Source organism: Lissotriton vulgaris, chromosome 6 (genome assembly GCF_964263255.1).
Source record: "Lissotriton vulgaris chromosome 6, aLisVul1.2, whole genome shotgun sequence".
In the NCBI taxonomy this organism is placed as follows: Eukaryota; Metazoa; Chordata; class Amphibia; order Caudata; family Salamandridae; genus Lissotriton; species Lissotriton vulgaris.
The window spans coordinates 477,254,398-477,276,816 of NC_141694.1; the positions used below are offsets into that span (position 1 = coordinate 477,254,398).

The window sequence follows — 22,419 nt, forward strand, 5'->3', positions numbered from 1 at the left end:
GACCGCCACTGTCGTGGCCATTGCTCTGCCTAGCGTATCAGTGGTATCCAGTCCGCACCGGATAGAGTACCGTGCCGCATCTCGACCCTCCGCTAGGGCTTGGGCGGGTTTAGCCCTGACCTCCTCAGGGCATTGTGGCAGCACGTCCGCAACCGTGTCCCACAAGGTGTGGGTGTAGCGGCACAAGAGGCATGCGGTGTTGACTGACCGCAGTCCCAGACTAAGGGACGAGAACACCTTCTTGCCAAATTGTTCAAACCTCTTGGGTTCCCTGTCGGGAGGGGCTGACGGGAACGCGGTCTGGGAGTTAGAGGCCTGGATAACTAGGCTCTCAGGGGTTGGATGGGTCGACAGGAAGCTTGGGTCACCCGGAGCCGGGCGGTAGCGTCTGGCCACGTTCCTGTCCACAGGCTGTCCTGAGGCGTACTTGGACCAGGTGCTCAGCAGAACGTCACATAAGGCCTCATTGAACGGCAGCAGAGGCTTGACCGAGCTTGACTGCGGTTTGAGGACCTCGGTGAGGAGATTAGTCCTCACGGCCGCTGAGGGGAGCGTAAGGTTTAAGGCCTTAGCCGCCCGCATCAGAACTACACTATAGGCTGCCCCCTCCTCCGTAGCCACGGTTGGAGGGGAGACAAAACCAGTGTCCGGAGAGAGATCCAGGCCTCCGGAGAGAGATCCAGGCCGCTGGCTTCCCCAAGCTCCTCTGTCCAGTCCGCTTGGTCCTGACACTCCTGTGTCAGAGGGTCCTCAGACCCCTCCCAGTCCTCTTCCTCACCCAATGCCTGGTAGCCAGGATCAACAATTGGGGCCCGTTCATTAAAGTAGAATGTACCCAAAGCCGTCTCGTACGGCGCCCAACGGGGCCGTGTCGACGGCTGAACGGGATTGACAGAAGAACTGGGGCCGGCGTCGGTTGAAGTCGGCGCCGGTGGTGACACCCTTGGGGGCGGCGCCGGTGAGGTCGTAAGGTCGACCGGCATCGACCCGGACCCGGAGCCGGATCTGGCCGGGGCCTGCGGCGCCGGGACTGAAGTCGCCAGCGGCGACGAGGCCGAAGCCGTCTGCGGCGTCGGTGCCGAAGCACGCGACCCGCCAGGCCCCGGAGACGGACCCACTGGGCCCGAAGGCGCCATGGGGTCCGGTGGAGAAGAGAGCGACCTCATGGCCATGAGGTACCGCTCGATCTCCTCCGGCGTCGCACCCTGTTCAGGGACCCGAAGGTGTGGGGCAGGATGCGGCGCTAGCGACTGCTGCGGAGCCGCATGGGTGGTGCCACCCAAAACCCCGGCCGCGTCGGGCGAGCGTCGGGGGCGGTCGGAGGAGCGATGACGCCGCTCCAACCTCTCATGCCTCTTACCTGAGGAGGAACCAGAAGACCGATGCCGACTTCCGGAGCTGGGAGGGCTCCGTCCCCGCGACCGATCCCTCGACCTCCCATGGGACCGGGACCTCGAATGGCGCGGGGCCGACTGTCGGAGCTCGAGCCGCTTGCGGGACCGCTCCCGCCTAGCCTTCAACGTCAGAGCTCGACAGTTGGAGCAGGAACGGTCGTCGTGGTCGAGGCCTAGGCACTGCAGACACCGGCGATGGGGGTCGGTACTCGATATCAGTCGACTACACTTCGAGCAGGGTTTGAACCCGGGCCTCCCAACCGGCACCTGAAGAGTCGAGAGCGACTCGAAGAAGATCAAAAATGATCAAAAAAAGTTTTAGTCAAAAAGTGACTAAGGGGTAGAGCTTCTCCGGATCTGCGCTAGCTGGCGCGGAAAAAAGAAGAACTGACGTCAGCGCGCATGGGCGGCGTCTAAGTACTCCGACGTCATTCCGGCGCAGACGACGCCGACGACGGACGCGGAGCCAGAGACGACGCGCAGGGGTATTGCTACGCAAAAATTTCCGGATCCAGTCTGACGCCTGAGGATATTCTAAGGTAAGGAATCTAACACCAACGTGTTTCTTTCAGATACACCCTCTGGATAAGCCTAACTGCTAGCCCAAACTACTACAAAGAGAGCTGTTAGTAATTACGTAATTTAGCCTCTGCTATACCTCTGGTGACTCCCTGAAGATGGCACCAGAGACAGGGCCTTAAAGCGACGACGCTCCGGGTCCCGCGTCGTGTCAGCCGACCGATGGGGAGGCAAAGAGTGCCAGTGCTTCTTTGCCTTCTTCTTCTGCTTTGACTTACCGGAGGACTTTGAAGACTTGGAATGGGACGAGGTATGTGGTCTCCGCAAGCAGCCTCGAGACCTTCCTCTCTAATGAGACCGGGAGCGACGCGGAGTCGACCGCCAGGCATTCAAGAGCTTTCAGGACAGCTCCTGCAAAGACTTTGGATTCATGGCCCGCCAGTAGGTGGACGACTTCGGGTCATGGTCACACTCCAGACACCAAAGGTACACGAGGTGCGGGTCCGTCACAGACATCAGCCTGTGACAGGCCTCGCAAGTCTTGAAGCTGGTCCGACAATGGGACATCCCTCACGCACTGAGAGTCGAAGACTTGAAAAAAAAAGTCGACAAAACGGCAAAAAGTCCAGTCAAAAAGTGAATAAAGGGGTAGCTCTCTCTGGATCTGCGCTAGGCTGGTGCAGAAAAAGAAATAACTGACATCAGCACACAGGTGCGGCTTCTAAGTAGGCATTGCGATGTCATCCAGGCGACCATGGCGCTGACGACTGAGTCGACCAACGCGACCCACCGACGCTCAGGGGTACTGCTAAGAAAACATTCTCCTGATCCAGTCTGAAGCCTGGGGGTAATTCTAAGGTAAGGAATCTATAACTAACTGTCTCTTTCAGATACTCCAGTTCTCTGGCATTGGTATCTTTAATATATTCACATGGTTGAATTATAACCAGTCATGAGGTTGGAAATACCTGATAATTTTAAATAGCAGTAAACAGTGCTACAATGACCAAAGGCCTCAAAAACAGTGTTTGATCAGTAGCAGGTTGCTCGGGTTCGAATTCCTCAAAAAACAGAAGACAAGAGGCATTTGGCAAAACAGGAACCGTATAGTTTAATTAAGCAATTCAACCGGGAGACAATTACAGGCACGAGGTCTGAGGACTGTCTCAATTTATTAGCCATAAACAAATACAGCATCCATACGTTGTTGGTTGCTGCCTTAAGAGTCATAAATTAATGATCAATGGTTACTACAGGTGGGTCTCAACTTTGCATGGACACAGTGTGGCCAATGGTGAATGTGTCCAGATGTCCGGCATGAGGAGCACGTGATCACTATTGTGCTAGGTACTGATTGGCTATGTGTTCCTAACTCACGTGACATTTGACTTTATGGTGTTTTCTGAAGTGTTTATACCCCCTTGTGACATGCCCTTTATTGGGAGCAATCCCCCTGATCAGTGTGATGTCACTGTGCCTATCTGTCTAATTGATCAAGAGTTTCATGCCCACGTATCTGCCTGCCAGCTATGCACCCTTCCACCTGTGACGCATGAATCAGTAATCCTGGACTTAGGTCACAGGGCCTGCATGACTACACGCTTGGGTATCGAGGTAGATGTGGGGTAGGGAACGGGTGATTCAATTGATAAGGGCAATAGTTCATTTTTGTTGATAAATGCATAGATACCCGTATCAAGAAGCAAACACACCTCATTTGAAACAACTCAAATTACAGCCAATGAGATAGAATTACTAGCTCTCCTACTTTCTCTACATAATTATTAATTAATTATTAATTATTATTATTATTATTACCACCATAGCTCAGATTACATAGCAAAAAGTGTGAGAAGAGTATATAATAAAAGTGTGAGAAGAGTATATAATAAATGAGTCTCTGACCAGGGAGAGAGCGTCACGTGTGATTATCTGAAAAATACCAATATTGGAGAACTGAAGTTACTGATAAATAACTCATTCCTTCTGCAACATTAGATCTTTCATATATTTGCATGCTTGAATCAAATAGTAATTGGTACATAATAATTATAATCAATATAGTAAAGAGGGAAGATGGCTCATCTTCTTTTAAAATGGTTATGGAGGATAGGCTTTCCCACTGCTAAGTTGGTTTTTGCTTTCACAACAAAGCAGTAGTGTTTTGTGGACATGTTCCAGCTTCTCCGGGTAGCTGCATGTAGGAGAGTAGGGTCTGCAATCCTATGATCACCCCAGATTTTTGCTTTTTGCTTCACTGGTTTACGACTTCCCTGGCTGTGGGCCTGCTAATCAGACCCACAGCCTAGTTGTTCTCTCACTAAATTGACACGTGCACCTTAGGTGCATTTACCAATTGGTACTGGGCCACCTTATCAGACCCTGTAACTCAGGGCATAGGTGTACCCAGGGCCGACCAGGTACTGCAGCATGTATTATGCCACCCCTGGCTGGCCATCTAAATCTGACACAACTGGCTGCACGACAGCTGGGGCAAGGTGCTGTAATCACCCTTTGCTTTAGATATAGTATACCTATGTCTAACCCTAGAATGGACACATGTATTCCTATCAGTCACTCCTATGGCAGGCCTTAACAATCCTGAAGGCAGAGTGCTTGGAATTATGTGAGATGGCGCTCTGGCATGAGCTGAGCCCGTCTGCAGCTTGCGGAACCAAGTCCTAATAGCTGTTCTATGATAACGCGTACCATATACTCTTAAGTGCCTTATAATCCTCGCGGTTATTTGCCAACTATGGTATCGCTTTATCAAAACATGTCGAGTAAGGTGTCATACGGAATTGGAATACTAACCCCTCGCCAATTCTGGCGACGGGGTTAGCATTCCACCCTTCTAGAGGGACACAACATGTATGTAACTGTGAACCCCGGTTAAAGTTAACTCGAGCCTCAGCATCACAAAATGGATGCTGCCACCACAGACACAAGTCTGACCTCCTGCTGCTGGGAGTCCTTCCAGCGAGGAGAGCTTGGACAAAGGGTTTCCTGTCAGGGGCGGTGCTAGCACCATCTCAGACAGGGTTTTGTGTATCCCAGGTAGGCAGGGCTGAGAGGAAGGTGACTGCAAGTGGCACCCCGGTGCTCACTGTGCATATGCCGGCTTGAACCAGTTCCAGGGGCACACCAGCCCCTGAGCTGGGGAAAGTCCGGACAGGGGAGAGGGGTGTAACCACCCCCCTTCCTGGTCCCACCCATGGGCAGGACCTAGTCCCGTACCAGCCCCTTTCTTTAGAATAAAGGTAGGAGCGGGAACCCTTCCAAATTTAGATCATCTTTGAATCCTGAAACTACTTTCTACGAAAGGAACTCAAGACTTCTTCTTAAGATTTCTCCCTTGTGACTAAGGAGTAGTCACCCTGCAGCAGCAGGCACCACCTAAGTATCTTGCGGTTTGCTGAGACGTCCTTCCTCTGGAACCAGACTGCCCAGCTGGACGAGACCTGGACTCCCTGCCCTCTCTGACCTCAACCTGCCTCTACAGCACAGCTGAGAACCGTAGGTGCGACGAGACCAGAGGACCCGGCGTTCATCAGAACCAGCACAACACTGAACCAGCACGACCACCGAGGGACCCTCGAGTGGGTGCACTGGGGTAAGAGAAGCCCCAACCCCAAGCAGCACAAGCACCGAAGTCCAGCCCCCCAGCATCCACCAGATCTGCGTGGGGCCCTTTTGCTCCTGGGTTGCTGCTACGTTGTCCGGTCACTTGCCCGTTGGCTAGTGACCCTCCAGACGACGACCTACGTTGTTTTCACCGCTGGTCTAGCTCCTCTAGACTGGCCCTAGTTTCCTCCTGAAGGGGACCTTCCTCGGACCCTCCTGGTCCACCCAAGACGCCATTTTGTGTTGCCACGTGGGCTTGCCGTAGCCAAGGCTTGTTGCCTCCTTCACCAGATCCAGCAGTGCCAGCAGCAGCCATCCGACGTGGGACAGCTCGCACACCTCCAGCCTGGTCGACATCAGCGCCCCTGGTCCGTGCAGCAGCAGAATCCAGTGTCACCTCTTCGCCTGGCTGAGTGACCTCGTCCGGTGCCATCCTGGTGCCCACCTAATCACTGGCTAGTGATTCAGAACTTGGTCCCCTCTGCTTACAGGTACTCTTCTTCAGCTGACCCAGTCCTTGGATCAGCCCGGAACATCTTCACTGGTCGCCTGCCAGCAACTTCCACTTCAGGCTCCTGGTTCGTCAACGAGGATTCCCGACGACACTTGAACCCTATGCAGCCGCAGCCCCTGGGCTAGGTAAACCGAGTACCACGGTGCTCCAGCGTAGACCAACTCTCTAAGTGTCTAGATCCACTTTTGTTTTTGACCTACCTAGTCGGGTTCACCCGAGAACACTAACTTTTGCATTTACTAGTATCCACAGACTTTGTCCCGCATTACGCGTGAGAGTTCCCACTCTGCACACGACGTCCCTAGGCCTCCTGCTTCTAATCTAAGGGTTCAGCATTGTAGGCCTAGCGTTTCTAAAGTCTCTGAGAGTAGTACTTACCTGCTAGTAATTTCGCATTCCACTTCCATAGTATATGGTTTTTCGTGCCCTTCGGGCATTTGTGTAAATTGTGCGACTTTCAGTATTTCTTTAAGAGTTTTGTATTGTGCTTAGCGCCCTGTCCTCATAAAGAGTCCAGGGCTGTTGTGTTATAATAAATATCCTTTTATTTTCATAACAACTTGTGTGGTGTCCTTTCACTTGGTGTTCAAGGGGTATATGTGATGGTATAACAGCTGGCTTAACACGCCCTCTAGAGTTTAGCCTAAAGACTGCTCTTGTCCATGCTACTAGGATAGCTGGTCTATAAGGTTGACTTACAACCAATCATCAATAAGGGTTGTTTGGACTGATACATAGTGATCACTAGAATAGTGAGCACTGCATATCAGGCCAACTTACCACACTGCACTTCAGACACACCAGTGTAGAGTGCTGCAGCAGTTGCACCCTGACTTATTCCAGAAGTGGAGGCTTCAATCTGTGTGGCAGAAGGTGTTTGGATATGGGTCAGCCCATTCTTGAGTGGCCGAAGGATAAAGTCACTCAAAGAGCAAATGTAGCTCTCCTTGGGCCATGTAAAAATTGATGCAGCTGCGCACAGCAAGCGCAATGATCTTAGGTATATAATACGGATTGATCCATGAGGTTACCTTATCCATAGTAAAACAGAGAATTTTTTTTAAAAACTATAAATCAATGCATTTACCCTTTTCTGCGTGCCAATGTAAGAGCCAAGGGAACTGCTGTTATCCAGGAAAGGAACTTTAGATGTACCTTATGGGTTGCCCCAAATGCAGGCAACATGAGGTAGCTCAGGAGAATATTAAGCTCCCAGGGCAGTGATGGGTGTCGTATAGGGGAAATGCTCTGCAAAGTCCTTTCATAAACTGCTTTATGATCCTCTGTGAGAATAGAGTGATTGAGTTGTCTTCCGTTCTCTTAAATAGTGAAAATGCTTCCAAATGGACTCAAACTGCAGAAAATGTTAGAGTAATTTTCCCTAGGCTCCGGAAAATATGGATGTTTTGGCAGAGTGTTATGGACACTAGATGGAATCCTTTTGCCTTGCACCAGAAACAGAAATGATTCCTTTTGGCATTCTTGTGGTAGCTGAAACCCGGGCCTATGCCAGGATGCCTCTACCCTCTCCTATGAGATAAAAATGACCATACTCTAGGTCATGTACCATACTTCAGGCTCAATGACTGGACATTATGGTGCAGAATGTCTCCGTTGTGCTTGTAAAGAAGCCTGGGATGCATTGTTAATGATATTGATGGATACACAGATAGATTCAGGAGCTCAGAACAGGGCAATAAAAATCAGGGTGCAGTGGTCTGTCTTTGCTTTCCCTTGGACGCAGGTGATAAAGTGAAATGACGAAAAGGCGTACGCAAAGACGATGAACCATATGATCGAAATGGCACTGCCCCTGGACAATGGCTGCCAAAACATGCTGGTGTAAGAATGGCATTTCTTGTTCTAGGGGGCAAATAAGTCTACTGTGGGGGACCCCATTTGTGAAACAAATAATTTATTTGGTTTTAGAGGAGCTTCCAATCATGATAGTCTGATAGTTTCAGAATTAGTGCATTCACCTGATTTTGGAGTCCAGGGAGATGCTACAGAGCAAAGTCCATGTGATCGGAAATGGCCTACTCCCACAGTACCTATGCCTCTTCCATCAGAGGGCTGGACCTCGTTCCTCCTCGTTTAGTGATGTAAGGCATCAATGTAGTGTTATCTCGTCTGATGAGGACTACTTGATCAGCCAGCCTTGGAAGGAATGCATGATGACCCAGTCTTATGGCATGGAGCTCTAGGATGTTGATGTGGAGCTTCTTTTCTGAGTCTGATCACAGACCTCTGGTCGACAATTCCCTCAGGTGTGCTCCCCAGCCCTACATGGAGGCATCTGCAATAAGCAGCACTCTGTCAGATAAAGGGTGGAATAAAAACACTGCTTCAAGATTCGTAGGGTTAAGCCACCATACCAGTGTTTGCTTCAGACATCTTGTGACTTGGACTGTGTTGTCCCATGTGCCATGAACATGTTTCTAAATGCTGTCCAGTTATTGTTTGATGGGTCTCACATAGAGCTTGCAATAGAGTATAAGAACTATACATGAGGACATCAGGTTCAGCAGTGATGTGTACTGCCTGAATGTAATCGACTGTTTGACAGAGAAGGTCTTTGCCATGGACTGATTTTTTATTAGAGTTTATGTAGAAAGGAAAAGCTTTTCCAGTTTTTCCAGTGCAAGACTTGTCCACGTTCTGTATTAGTCCTAGTATGTGGAATAGAGCAATTCAGGCAACAGTATAAGCCTTTGCCTCTTCCTTTGATAGAGCTTTGACAAATTAGTCTTCCAAGTACGGGTATACTTGGAGACACTCTTGTGTGAGGTAGGAAGCAATCTGTAAAAATTTTAATCCAGTATTTGTAAAGCGCACAGCTACCCGGAGGCATCCCGGCGCTGAGGGCCATCAGGAAGATTAGGCGAGCTATTGCCCAGAGTGACATGGTGCTGGGCTGACCTGCCGCCGGTGATCGAACCGTGAGCCCCAGCATCCGGTGTCAGTCGCCCTGGCCGAAGCGCCACACCTCTTCCCTTGCCTGCATTAGGCACTTGAAAAATATCCAAGGTGCTGACTTGGGGACAAGTGGTAATGCCTTTCATTGAAAGTGCTGCCCTGGCACTCCAAAGCAGAAGTATATTCTATGCTTCAAAAATTAATTGAAAACTGAAGAGGAGGCTAACTCAGCTCCAGGCTAGACCAGAAAGTACAAGAAATAATGTCAATGGAAGGACAGAGCAGAGTTCTTCACTGGAACTTCTCACATATGTTGTGCAGTAGAAATCTGAGATTTGGTGGCCTCTAGGAGGAGTAGGAGAAGCTAGCACTTCCATCTCTTGGCTGAAGTTTGATTGCTTCAAAAGATGTGTTTTATTGAGGAATTTGGCAATTCGAACACGGTCTACTGCTATTTAAGATGACCAGGGATTCCCAGCCTGACGACAGGGAATGATTCAGTGATAGAGAACGTGTTTCCCTCTGACTGCAGTTATAACCTGACTATCTAGCAGAGTCCTAATGATAAACAGGAAAACCTCTCCCTGATAGCTTCAAGTCAAAAGAAGCACTGCTAACGAGGCCCGTTGTCCTGCCAAGAGTGGCTGTCCACTCCCACCTAGCCAATCCCTGCCCTCCAAGATGACAATGCTGAAAAGGCAAATTTGCTACATATACATTATAAATAAATGTGCTATAGAGGAACACCATGTGTTTTCCAGTATAAAACAACAAGGATAGCTTTGCAGAAAAAAGGGTGACCAGTGATTGGAAAACGTAACTTCAGTTAATATGCTGCTAATGAAAAACACACAGGACTCATTCAAATGTTTTAGGCTTAACAAATACAACTACATTGGTCCTAACAAGAGGGTAATCAGCAGTTGGCTAGTTTGTGTTCAAGAAAAGTAATAAACCAATAAATAACCTGAAGAAAGTAGTTCATTTATTATTGTTAAGACTGACTGGGGTGTCAATAATCCAGTACTTTTAGTGTTGTGTTCAAACATGTATGATGAGCAATTAAATAAACTCACGTTAATCTGAGGCAAAAAGTTGGCTTGCAAAATTAACAAGTTATTTCATACATGTATTTGTTAAATACCAATGCCCGTCTTAACCATTAGCATGTTGTTAAGAACTTGATTAGAATGCCCTTTCATGAAATGACTACCAAATTTTATTCATAAACTTGTAGTATTATGGGAAAGCTATACTGCTGATGTCGTTATAACGTCTGTATGTGTTATCATTTCCAATCTATATTATTAAAACTAGTTGAGGAGTGTGAAGGGAAGGCAAAACGTGGTCTAAAATATTGCGAGAAAAGACACAACAGGCCCGAATCACACCTTTTTTTGTGTTGACTTGATTCAACCTTAGATTAACCATGGGCGGAGTTCGGGGAGGTGCACTCCGCGAAGTGGCAAAAAAAACTCACTTGCAATACGCAGAGCTCTGCAAGCGGCGGAGTTCCATAGAAAAATGCCATTTGTGGTGATTGCAGTGTGCCGGATGCTTTTCCGCACTGTGCAATCATTGCGAACGGCACCTTGCACAGCGCATGCGGTCCATTCTTTCCTTTTCTGCCGCTTAAGTAGATTTTTACTCGAGCTGCAGCTTTCTCAACACGAACAGGCAGTTTCTCAACACGAGTGGTCGCGAGCATGTGACCACTCGCAATGAGAAACCTGAACCCCCCCCCTGCGCTGAAAAATCTCGCCTGGAAGTTTATTTTCTACGCTCGCGCTCGCCAACTTGATGTTGACAATCGCGAACGAGGAAAAATCGCGCTGGGTGGTGGATTTTCCACACTCGCCAATTTGATGTTCGTGAACGCGAGGGAGGAAAAAAAACTCTTTCAGAACACTGCAAGCTCCGCGTATCGCAGAATGCGAAAAACTCCGCAAACTCCGAGAGCGGAGCATTGTTCACCGCCCAGGGTTACCTTAGATGCGCACAAAAAAAATCTGTAATTCAAAATGGCACATGCTCATTCCGCAAATCATAAATCTGTTGCCATATATTGTATTTATAATTATGGCTATTCTGCCAGTGCCTGGGTAGACTGAAACATGGGTTTTCTAGGCGAGTGGAAGAAGACATCACATCAGAATGCATAGCCACAACTTTATGGGTATTCACAAACTTGTCCAAAGTTTTTCTATACCCGGTTTGTACACCAAGCTTGAAAGACAAAGAAAGGCTGGAGTTAAGGGTGACAACTGCATGCACAAAATCCATATTTCATGGGAGTTCATAGTGGGAAAAGATTTCAACAGGAAATATATTTCTCCTGGTTAATCAGCATGATGAAAAATAGAGGACGAGCAAACATGGAAATACACAACCTGAGTAATATTCCATCCTGAAACCTTTAATTTTCGATTTCATAAAATAGTCCGAAAACTATAGCAAATCAGTCATCTGAATATATGATCGCAGATTTTAAATTTTCAGAATCAAATGAATGACTCGGACCACTATGCTTATATTATAGTCATAAATAATGCAACCATTTCTAAATTTGAAACATATAATGTTTTAAACATGATTGTGAACACAATGCAGAATATGTGAATATACCTTATGCAACGGTTAGTAAAAGGGATTCTTAGTAAAAATAAATGCGTCTTACCTGCAACAGGTATTTTTGACTTCCATACATAACATATTGAGGGGCGAGGCTATATATCATATAGCTGGTATGGAGAACTATCAACAACAGTATCATACAGAGAAATAAAAGTGCTTGGGGGCGGGTTCGACCTCGTCTAATCTTGTACAGCTGTAAAATGAAAGACAGAAAGAAAGGTAGTTGAATCTTTATTTAGAAGCATCAATATACATTAATACTTAGGCAAGAAAAAAACATCCACTTAAAGATCACGAGAGTGTGGGTGATCTCGGACACCACCGAAATAGATTAAATATAGTTATTATAGTGCAGGAGTGTACCTACAATTGGTGCAGCAGGTGCAGCGGCACCGGGGTCCAAATGCCGAGGGTACAGGGGGGTGGAACTGAACCCTGATTATTGCTGAATTTCACAATTGAAACAGCGGCCAGGGGGGCCACTTCCTTCCTTGCATTGGAACACTTGGCACACTGGCTACGCCACTGTTTAAGTGAGTAACCTGTTCCAGGGTTCGAGTTTGCTAGGAAGGATCGACAAACAGAAAGAAAAAAACGTAATCACAAAGGGTTGTTAGTTTGTGGATCTATGGAAGGCTGAGTGGGTTAGCGTGAAAATAAGTCCATGATCACGTGAAAGGATGGACGAGGGACTTGGTGAATTGAGGAGTGAATGTATACATAAAATGATGAACGGTGACAATGTGTGGATAGAAGAATCGAAGAAAGGGAGCACGTGGATAGATGGTTGAACAGGACATATACTACAGGAGCATAAGAGTGCAAACATCCCCTGCTTACAGATCAGGCACAGCTTGGGATCTCAGCACTGTGACCTTCCAGCCCTCACACAATGATTTTTATTACGGGGACGGGAGAAAGAGCAGTGCCAGGCACACGGGCAAAGCATCACAGGACACAAGGGGGCGCAGCAGCACACACAGAAGTGCACAGTGCAGGGTCAAAGGAGAAAGGGAGGGAGCAGAGCACTCTCCATGGATTGGTGGGGAGGTAGGCGCACAAGTTTGGGGCTCAGCTTAGGTTTTTTGCGGTTCGCAGTCCAGGGTTTAACAGGATCCAAGACAGTGACAAATGAGCAACTTTACCAGCGCAGCTGCGTATGTCAGGGACGGCTCTAGGCTCATGGTGGCCATGGGTAGGAAGCGTAGGTATGGGGCCCCGGAAGAGGGGGTCCGGGCGGGGTGGAGCGCGGAGGCCAGTGAGGGGGGGGGGGGGACGGGGGTGGTCTGGGGGGGGGGGGGGGGGGGTTAGGGTGTTTGGAAGTGGAACAGAGCCGGAGGCCGCCAAATCCCTGCCAGGGGCCGCCACGCCAATATGTATCCATCCTCAGAGGATTATTATATTAAGGATACATATTGGCGTGGAAGCCCCCGGGGTTTGGTGGCCCTGTGCAGGTGCACAGCTTGCACATGTCTAAAGCCGCCCCTGCGTAAGTGAACCGGATATGAGCACTGACTGATCAAATTATTAATCAAGTATCTTCATACATATATGTTGCCTGGAAAGTAACTACTAGACAAATGTACTAACACTGTTATCTAAGGAGTTTCTTTTTACTTAATTATATTATCTGTGCATATTGTTGATTGATTTGCAGCTGCTTATATTTGCTGTGGAATACTAACGGGTCATTTGACTGATGGGATATAATATGAATGAGTTTTTAAAATATTTCTGTGATTTTCCTAGTAGATTCCCTTTCCATCAGGTGCAATGAACTTATTTCAACAGGTATCAACATTTAGAGTGTGTTGATGGCTACGCACAAGTATTTTATTATATTGCCAGGGCAAGTCAGAGACGCACTTTAATAATGAGCCAGTTTGTTTTGGTCGGTCTTAAAATCATCCATGCGGCCTAGCAACTGATGTCTCTTTGGCAAACTGTAATAGTGTGTCTATATAAGAGCCAAAGTTCTAGAGTTGCTCATTGGACATGCACTAGCACTTTCATAGAACATGCCCATGTCGCAAAGCACTTTATTAGTGATTTATACCGGATTTGGTGATTAGTAATAGCCTACATGGCTCCACACTTTTCGTTACTTTGATTAGCCCACGGCTGGTAATTGGCCAGGCACTATAACTTTTATTGTAACAAGGGCATCCCAATGTGGCTATTGTTCAGGCACTAGCACTTTTATAGTAAAAGGACCATCTCGAAAAGCACTTAATTAAAAAAAAAATGGTGATTTGTAATAACCTATGCGGCTTCACTATGTTCTCACTTTCATTAGACCCAATGATTTAACTTTTTAATGTATTAGTACTTTTAGAGTCGGCTGTTTGCCATACATCAGCAATGTTACGTTTTGATTATTGAAGTATGGTATTCATTCTTGAAGTGTGTATATTTTGATATGTATATTGTATGGCCTGTCAACGGCAGGCTGACACAATACTTTTTTAATTTAATTTAATTGAAACTGATGTACTGATCCAACCTTAACTTTTTATCCTGATAACGTTTCCTCGGCTAGATGTATAAATTGGATGGTCGCGACAAAAACGGTAAAATAAGAGTGGGATGGTCCGAATGAGAAACACTTTACAACTGCGTGCTGTACTAGTCATTACTGCCAGAGGGCTGATGAATGCATTGTTAGGAATTATGCTCAGGAAGGAGGGCTTGTGAGTAACAGGAAGACAGTATTCCCAACGTCCTGCATAACAGACCTGCAGGCAAGACTTCCACAAACACAAAGTTTCTCTTCTATTTCTTTAGAATTCTCAATGAACAGCATCTTCCTTGCAGCAAAGCCGGGGCAGAATGTTTTGGCTCAGACAGCAGCACATTAGGTGTGAGGGCAAACAGTGCACTGCTGAAACCACTTTTCTTGGAACTAGGACTAATTCTTTATAGTGCCACAAGGACTAATATCACGACAGACACCCATAAATACAGAAATAGGACAATATCCATCATTGTACATGGTCACAACCATACGACCATCTTCAAAAGCAGAAACAAAAAAGTGATAGAAAGAATGCTTGAAATATTCTCAGATGCTGGTAATTGCGAGCGGCCGCAAGCTGATCCATTATTTTCTTGCCCACTATGTCACTCAAAAAAGAGACCAGCCATAAGAACATTTGGCTTGGTTCTGTTCCAACAGAAACAGTCCCGCGAGCTACCATGCCATGACCAAACAGATGTTTCCCAAATTAATTACTGATCATTGCTCTTTGCCAAGGAAGAATGCAGATGTTCGCCACCGATCACAGTACCTTGCCAGGGTAGAATATAGAACTTCAGCCACACTGTAGACTCCGGTTTTGTGAACCTACATCAATTGCAGTGTACTAGTTTGACTAGCAACTAACCTCACTTTGGCTGGCACATACAGCTTTGCCCCTCTGGCTTCAGAGGACTTATTCCACACACTGCCTGCTAACCCATCCTGTTCTTTTCCATACAGCAGTATTTTAAGAAAATAGGGCTAAAGATGGAGCAAAAGCCATACTCTCTAGGTCATGAAGTAAAGGTTATTTACCTTTGGTAATGTAATATCTGGTAGAGACACAGTCTAGCCGCAGATTCATCAACTTTGAATTCTCCAAGGCATCAGTCTGAACCCGGAACGTTTTCAGCAGTACCTTTGCGCTGGGGGACGGCATTGTATGGCTCTGGGATGGCGTCGACTCCTGTCATGGCGTCAGCAAAGCTATATAAGTTCTGTCCGGTGCTCAGATGTCAAACCTTCTGCGCCAGAAAGCAGAGCCACTATAGAAACTGGTTGCAGAAGCAGTGTGCCAAAAAGATCAACTATGTTTGAAACATTAACCCCTTCCATGCTGGTGACGAACCCCAAACGTCATGCACTACGGTGCTCGTGTGCTGATGACGGCTGGGGTTCGTCATGGCCCGCCCGTGTTCTGCCGGCGGCCGCACACGGGGAAAATCGCGGCCGCACGGAAGGGGTTAATGAAGAAGAAACATCAAATGGTATGTTAATACCAGACCTGGTTTTTAAAGAAAAACCCTAAAAGAATCAACAAAACACAGGCCTAGATGAAACCCTGTGCCTTGGTGAATAACCCTCATGTAAGGGAGGAAAACCTTACACTCTATAGTCCATTCATCAATGGTAATGAATGGCAAGGTAATAGCAAAAAACCCTATAAAAGCAACACCAAGCTGTTTGTTGAATCATAACAACATGTGACATAGTAAAAGTGCCAATACAATGTATGAAGATAGGAAGATACCAAACAAATACTTTCAAAGAAAGAGCAAATAAATTAATACGGACTACTGGTGTAAAATCCAGTGTGAAAGAGACCAAAATTACCACTGGCATACCAACATGTTCCTATGAGAGAGAACGAAAGGTCAAAACCATGCTCATTTTAGCATGCTGAACTGCTTTAAAGAAGCTTGCGTCAACATTTTTCCATACATGAAGACATGTCTTTTGACAATAACCTCTTGAGCACAAAGCTCATCCTCAGAGGCTAAGGGACAAATGGAATCCCCCCTCCGTCATCTAAGTCAATACCAACCTAAGAAAGGGAAAAAATGGTACTGAGAATTAAACATCTGCACTTGAAGGAAGATCAAGTGGTCAAACCAACAATGGACATGTAAAATGCCCGTTCAAAGCTTACTCGCTTATAAAGAAATAGTCTGCATCGCGAGTATAAGGACAAGTTCTTGATCCTTGATAGACCCCTGTCTATCAAGGAAATGTCTTAATGCTGCATAAGCTTGACTCCAAAAGATGGGCACTCTCAAATGACATGTCGACTGGACAGCCTCCAAGAAACCTGAAGTTGCCAACCAAGCCAGACGCCTTAATGCAGCTGTCGATGCCATGGCACAACCTACAGTGTCCGTAGTGGTCATATGGTAAGCCGAGCAGCCTGCTGATCATCTCTAATTACATCATTAATCCCTGAGCAGAGGTTACCTGGAATAGATGGCAACATATTATGTAGTGACTCCCATACAGCATGGAATACCGTCCCAGCACACAAGCCGTATTTGTGGATCTCAAGGCTGAGTTTGCAGACGCAAAGATGTGCTTACCACATATATCACAACTCTAACCCCCACATGCATCATCCCGGGTGTTTGCGAATTCTAAATTGCGAAAAATAGCGATTCGCAATTTAGAATTCGCAAAACGGGATGCATGAATATTTTCGGTAAATTTATGCGATTCGGTAAAAATCGCAATTTTTACCGAATCGCATAAATTACCGAAATACAATTTGCGAATTCGCTATTCCCATTGGTTCCTATGGGCCAAAAGGCCCATAGGAAGCAATGGGAAGGCATTAGCAAATTGCGATTTTCACTTTGAAAATCGCAATTTGTCAATGCATTTCATGGGTGCAGGGGGGGGGGTCCAAAGGACCCCCCCATGCACCCCTGAAATGTATTTTTCGCATCATGTTTCACACACACATGTCCTAAGGACATGTGTGTCCGTAACATGAATGTTGAAAAAAATGCATTTTCAGCATTTTAAACACTTTTTGCAAATTTACCGAGTGGTTCAACCACTCGGTAAATTTGACCCCCTAATTGCGATTTCGCAATTTTAAAAGAAATCATGCATTGCTTTTAAGAAATCGCAAATTTGCGATTTCTTAAAAGCAATCGCATTTTTAGAAATCGCAAAAATGTTGCGATTTCTAAAAATGCTTGATGCATTCCAAAAAGCATTTTTGGAATCGCAAACAGCCGATTTTAAGGAATCGCACCGTTTGCGACTCAAAAAATGCTTGATGCATGTGGGGGTTAGTCTCCTTACCACCCACTGGAGACTTAGGTGCAGAAGTCCCAACCTGAGTCACCAATCTACGTGTGGAAGGATGTCTATGAAGACAAACTGGGTCCACTGGCAGGTGTCTATGTGCAATATCCCGGTCCTCTGATGCCCCTGACTCAGGATTGGCCTAAGTACCTAATACAATATCAAAAAGGGCCTCCCCAAATGGATGAACAGGTTCTTTGCCTGTCTGTCCCTGAAAAAGGACCTCAATCAAAGGGTCTGTGGACCTTTGCACTGTAGGAAGTGACAAGTTGAAAAAGGTATCCACTTTCCTTAGCATGTCTGCAAAGGAAGAACTTGCACAGGGGGAGAAAGCAACCCTGAAGCTGGATTGGAACCCAGGGCACAAGCCTCTCCGAGAGCAGACAACCAGCTCTCCTCCATCTGAGGCACATTAATGTCGGAAATGGGCTAAAAGGGCCCTGCCTAAATCGACACAGGCTGTCTTTCCAAAACCTCTTCCTGAGAAGGAATCAAAACCTGCATATTCCCCTCAGTTAGAATAGGTGACTTCGCATCTGACGTAATATACACACATAATATACCCACAAAAATGCTTTGTGAAGGTGTGTGGAGTAGACCGAATATGCTACTTACCAGTATGCATCTGTTCTTGGCATGTAGGGCTTCTGACATTCATATCTGTGCATAGATCGCCGCCTAGTGTTGGGTCCGGATGATCGCACATTGTTGTCCAGGAAGAGTCTTCGAAGTATCACAAGATAGGTGGCTCCTCCCCTGGACTACAGTGCGCATGGGCATCGACTCCATCCTCAGATTGTTTTTAGCCATTGTGGCCAAGATGGAGTGAAACTATGTGAATGATGACCATGCTAGAAGTATGTGTGAATGCTGCAGCCGCTACAGGCGCCGGGGAGGAGGGCGGGCGATATGAATGTCAGCAGCCCTACATGCCAAGAACAGATGCATACTGGTAAGTAGCATATTCGGTTCGAGGCATGTGGCTGCTGAATTCCTATCTGTGCATAGAATACATAGCAGTCCCTCCATTAACCGCGGCCGCCCGTGCCAGCTGCAGCAGTTTGGAAAAGTGTTTTAGAACAGCCTGCCCTACAGCTGCCTGCTGTTTGGAGTGCACATCAACACAGTAATGTTTTGTAAATGTGTGTGTGGTAGACCATGTGGCTGCTCTACATATGTCTTCCAAAGGAATATTTCCAAGGAAAGCCATGGAGGCCCCCAACTTTCGGGTGGAGTGGGCCCGCGGTGGAATGGTGAGAGTGCGCTTGGCTTTCTGATAGCAGATCTGAATACCTTTAACGATCCACCTGGCTATACCAGCCTTGGAAATGGGGTTACCTTTGTGTTGTGGCGCAAAGGCAACGAATAGTTGTTTAGTCTTCCGAAAATCTTTGGTACTATTAATGTAGTACATTAGGGCCCGCTTGACGTCAAGTGTGAGGAGCATTCTCTCCGCAAGTGACTCTGGATTTTGGAAGAACACAGGTAGTTCTATAGTCTGGTTGATATGGAATTGAGAAACTACCTTAGGAAGGAATTTAGGGTTAGAGCGAAGCACCACCCTGTTGGAATGAATCTGAATAAATGGCTCTTGGATAGTTAGTGCCTGGAGTTCACTAACTCATCGTAGCGACGTAATCGCTATAAGGAAAGCCACTTTCCATGTCAAGAACTGAATCTCGCAGGAATGCAGTGGTTCGAAAGGGGGACCCATCAGCCTGGTGAGGACCACATTGAGGTTCCACTCGGGAGCTGGTGGCGTCCGCGGAGGAATGACTCGTTTGAGTCCTTCCAGAAAGGCTTTAATGGCAGGCACCCTGAAAAGTGAGAGGTGCTGTCTGTTTTGGAGATAAGCAGCCATTGCGGATAGATGTATACGAATAGAAGCATAGGCCAGATTACATTTGTACAGATGTAAGAGATAACAAATGATGTTTTGAATAGATGCATCCAGCGGGTTAATGTTGTGGTCTGCACAATAAATGACAAACTGCTTTCATTTCGCCGCATAGCATGCTCTGGTGGTGGGCTTTCTTGCCTCCCGGATTATGTCCATACAGTCAGGAGGTAAGTTGAGGTAGCCAAACTCTAAGACCTCAGGAGCCAGATCGCCAGGTTGAGCTGTTGTGGATCTGGATGCTGAATGTCGCCATGGCTCTGCGTCAAAAGCCTGGGTGTGAGGCGCAGCCTTTGATGCGGTACCACGGATAGTTCCAGAAACGTGGTGTACCATGGTTGGCGAGCCCACGTCGGAGCAACCAGGTTTAGAGTCATCGAGTGCTGCTTCAGCTTGCGTGCCACCAGCGGTATTAGAGGTGCTGGGGGAAAAGCGTACGCAAATTTGCCTGACCAGTTCATCCATATCACATTGCCTTGCGACTGTGGGTGTGGGAACCTGGCGTCAAAGTTTGGGCATTTGGCGTTTTCCTTTGTGGCGAACAGGTCTATCTCTTGATGACCCCACCTTAAGAAGTACGGGTGGAGTACTGATGGATGTATCTCCCACTCGTGCATCTGGTGGCTGTACCTGCTGAGCAGGTCCGCCATCTGATTGTCCTTGCCTGGGAGGTGTTCTGCCATGAGGAAGATGTTTCTCTGAATGGCCCACTTCCACATGCTCTGAGCCAGATGCAACAACTGTGGAGAGTGTGTTCCTCCCTGTTTCTGAATGTAGTACATGGCCGTCATGTTGTCCGTCCGGATCAACACGACCTTGTTGCACAGATGTACTTTGAAGGCTTTCATTGCCATGAAGATAGCCATCAGTTCTAGAACATTGATGTGCATCTTCCTTTGCTGTGGTGTCCATAGTCCCTGCACAGTGTAGTGGAGTACATGAGCTCCCCAACCCTGGAGAGAAACGTCCGTCGTCAGAATGATCTGTGGCACAGGCTCCTGGAACGGTCGTCCCTTGCAAAGGTTTTGTGGATTCCACCAATGCAGAGAGTTGTATGCACGACCGGTCACCAACAATAGGTCTTTCAACTGTCCGTGAGCCTGAGTCCACTGACGAGCTAAGCACTCCTGAAGCGGACGCATATGTAGTCGCGCGTGCGGGACTATGGAGATGCAGGAGGCCATCATGCCTATCAACTGCATGAACACTCGCGCTGGAAGCGAGCGTTGAGGTCTGAATTTTTGTATCAGCGATTGAATGCTGCTGACCCTCACTGAATTTGGCTGTGCTGTGGCTGCCAGAGTGTTTATCGTCGCACCCAGATACTGCCGTATGTGGGCGGGTTACAGGTGGGACTTTGGGTAATTCAGTGAGAATCCCAGATCGTGAAGAAGGTGAATGGTGTGGGACATGTGGGCGGCACACTGCTGGGCTGACTTTTTCTGGATGAGCCAGTCGTCCAGATAAGGGTAGACGTGAATGTTTTGTCTCCTCAGGTGTGCCGCCACCGTCGCCAGGCACTTCGTAAACACCCTGGGTGCCGTGGTGACCCCGAAAGGTAAAACCTTGAACTGGTAATGTTGGTTTTGGATGGTGAACCGGAGGTATTTTTTGTGTGACGGGTGCAGCGGAATGTGAAAATACGCATCCTTCAGATCTAAAGTTGCGAGAAAATCCCCCTGACTGAGCAACGGTAGGACTTGCTGCAGGGTCAGCATGTGAAAGTGCTCCGATAGAATGTACTGATTGAGGGGTCTGAGGTCCAGTTTGGGTCTGAGGGACCCGTCCTTTTTTGGTATTAAGAAGTACAGTGAGTAAATTCCTGTGCCTCTTTCTTGCACAGGCACGAGCTCTATTGCCCCTTTTTGCAGCATGACGAGGACCTCCTGCTGCAATAAGTGCAAATGCTCGGTGGACATAGGACGGTGTCTTGGGGGTATGTTGGGTGGAGTGGATATTAACTCCAGACAATAACCGTACTGTATAAGCTGTGTGACCCACCTGTCTGTGGTGATGGACTTCCAGACTGGCAGGAACTGTTGAAGTCTCCCCCCGACAGGTGTTGCGTGGTCGGGGGGCAGTGACAAGGCGTCACTGTTTGTTAGTGGCGGAGGATCTGGAGTTGTTGTTTCCACGACCTCTGCCTTTGGTGCTGTTTCCACGATATCCACCTCGACTCTGTTCGGTGTATGTGGTCTGTGTGCCGCCTTTATAGTACTGTGTGGTTTGGGAGAGCTGGCCTCTGGAAACACCTCTAGTGCTTGAGCGACGAAAAGAACCACCCCGGAACTGCTGGGACTGTAGAGCCCCCATGGACTTAGCAGTTTCAGTGTCCTTTTTGATTTTCTCCAAGGTGATGTACACCTCTCGGCCAAATAGATGATCAGGGTTTACTGTCTGATTGAGAATGGTGGTCTGTATCTCTGGCTTGAACCCGGAGATTCTGAGCCAGGCATGTCGTATCAGCATAACACTAGTGTTAATAGCTCTGGCAGCGGTGTCTGTCGCGCCCAGAGCACATTTAATAGAAGCATTTGATATGAGCTTCCCCTCTTGGATGAGCATCTCAGCTGCCTCTTTGTATTCATCTGGCAGGTGCTGTGACAGGGTCTCCAGTGTGTCGTAATGTGCCCTGTCATACCTGGTTAGAAGTGACTGTGTGTTTGAAATGCACCAGATATTGGCTGCTTGAGCTGCCACCCTTTTTCCTGATGCCTCAAACACCTTAGATTCCTTATCTGGGGGAGGAGCATCACCCGTTGTTTGTGAATTAGCCCTCTTCCGGGCATTAGAAAAAACAAGAGAGTCCAACGGCAACTATCTCTTGATGTAAGTAGGGTCACCAGGCGCCGGTTTATACTTCTTTTCAATTCTGGGGTTTATCACCCTGGCTCTCGTAGGCTCCTTAAAGATTTCCCCAGCATGCTTCAAGACACCCTTCAACATAGGCAGAGTCTTGACAGTCCTCTCGGAGACGGAAAAGGTGTCAAAAAGAAAGTCCACTTCAATGGGGTCAGCATGGAGCTGGACGTCATGATTCTTTGCCGCCCTTTCAATGAGGGCATTAAACGCAGCCGAATCCTCTGTAGATGACGTTTTT

The 22,419-nt window shown here is 47.4% G+C and overlaps 1 protein-coding gene across 2 annotated transcripts in view; it reads right to left on the bottom strand.

Annotated features, from left to right (window-relative positions):
* The window catches only part of LMBRD1 (LMBR1 domain containing 1), a 686,985-nt gene that overhangs the window by 129,906 nt on the left and 534,660 nt on the right, over nucleotides 1-22,419 (bottom strand). For both annotated transcript variants that reach the window (XM_086926465.1, XM_086926466.1), the window contains one exon: nucleotides 11,645-11,794. In XM_086926465.1, the coding sequence (XP_086782591.1) occupies nucleotides 11,645-11,794 (150 nt within the window). The remainder of the gene's footprint in view (nucleotides 1-11,644; nucleotides 11,795-22,419) is intronic.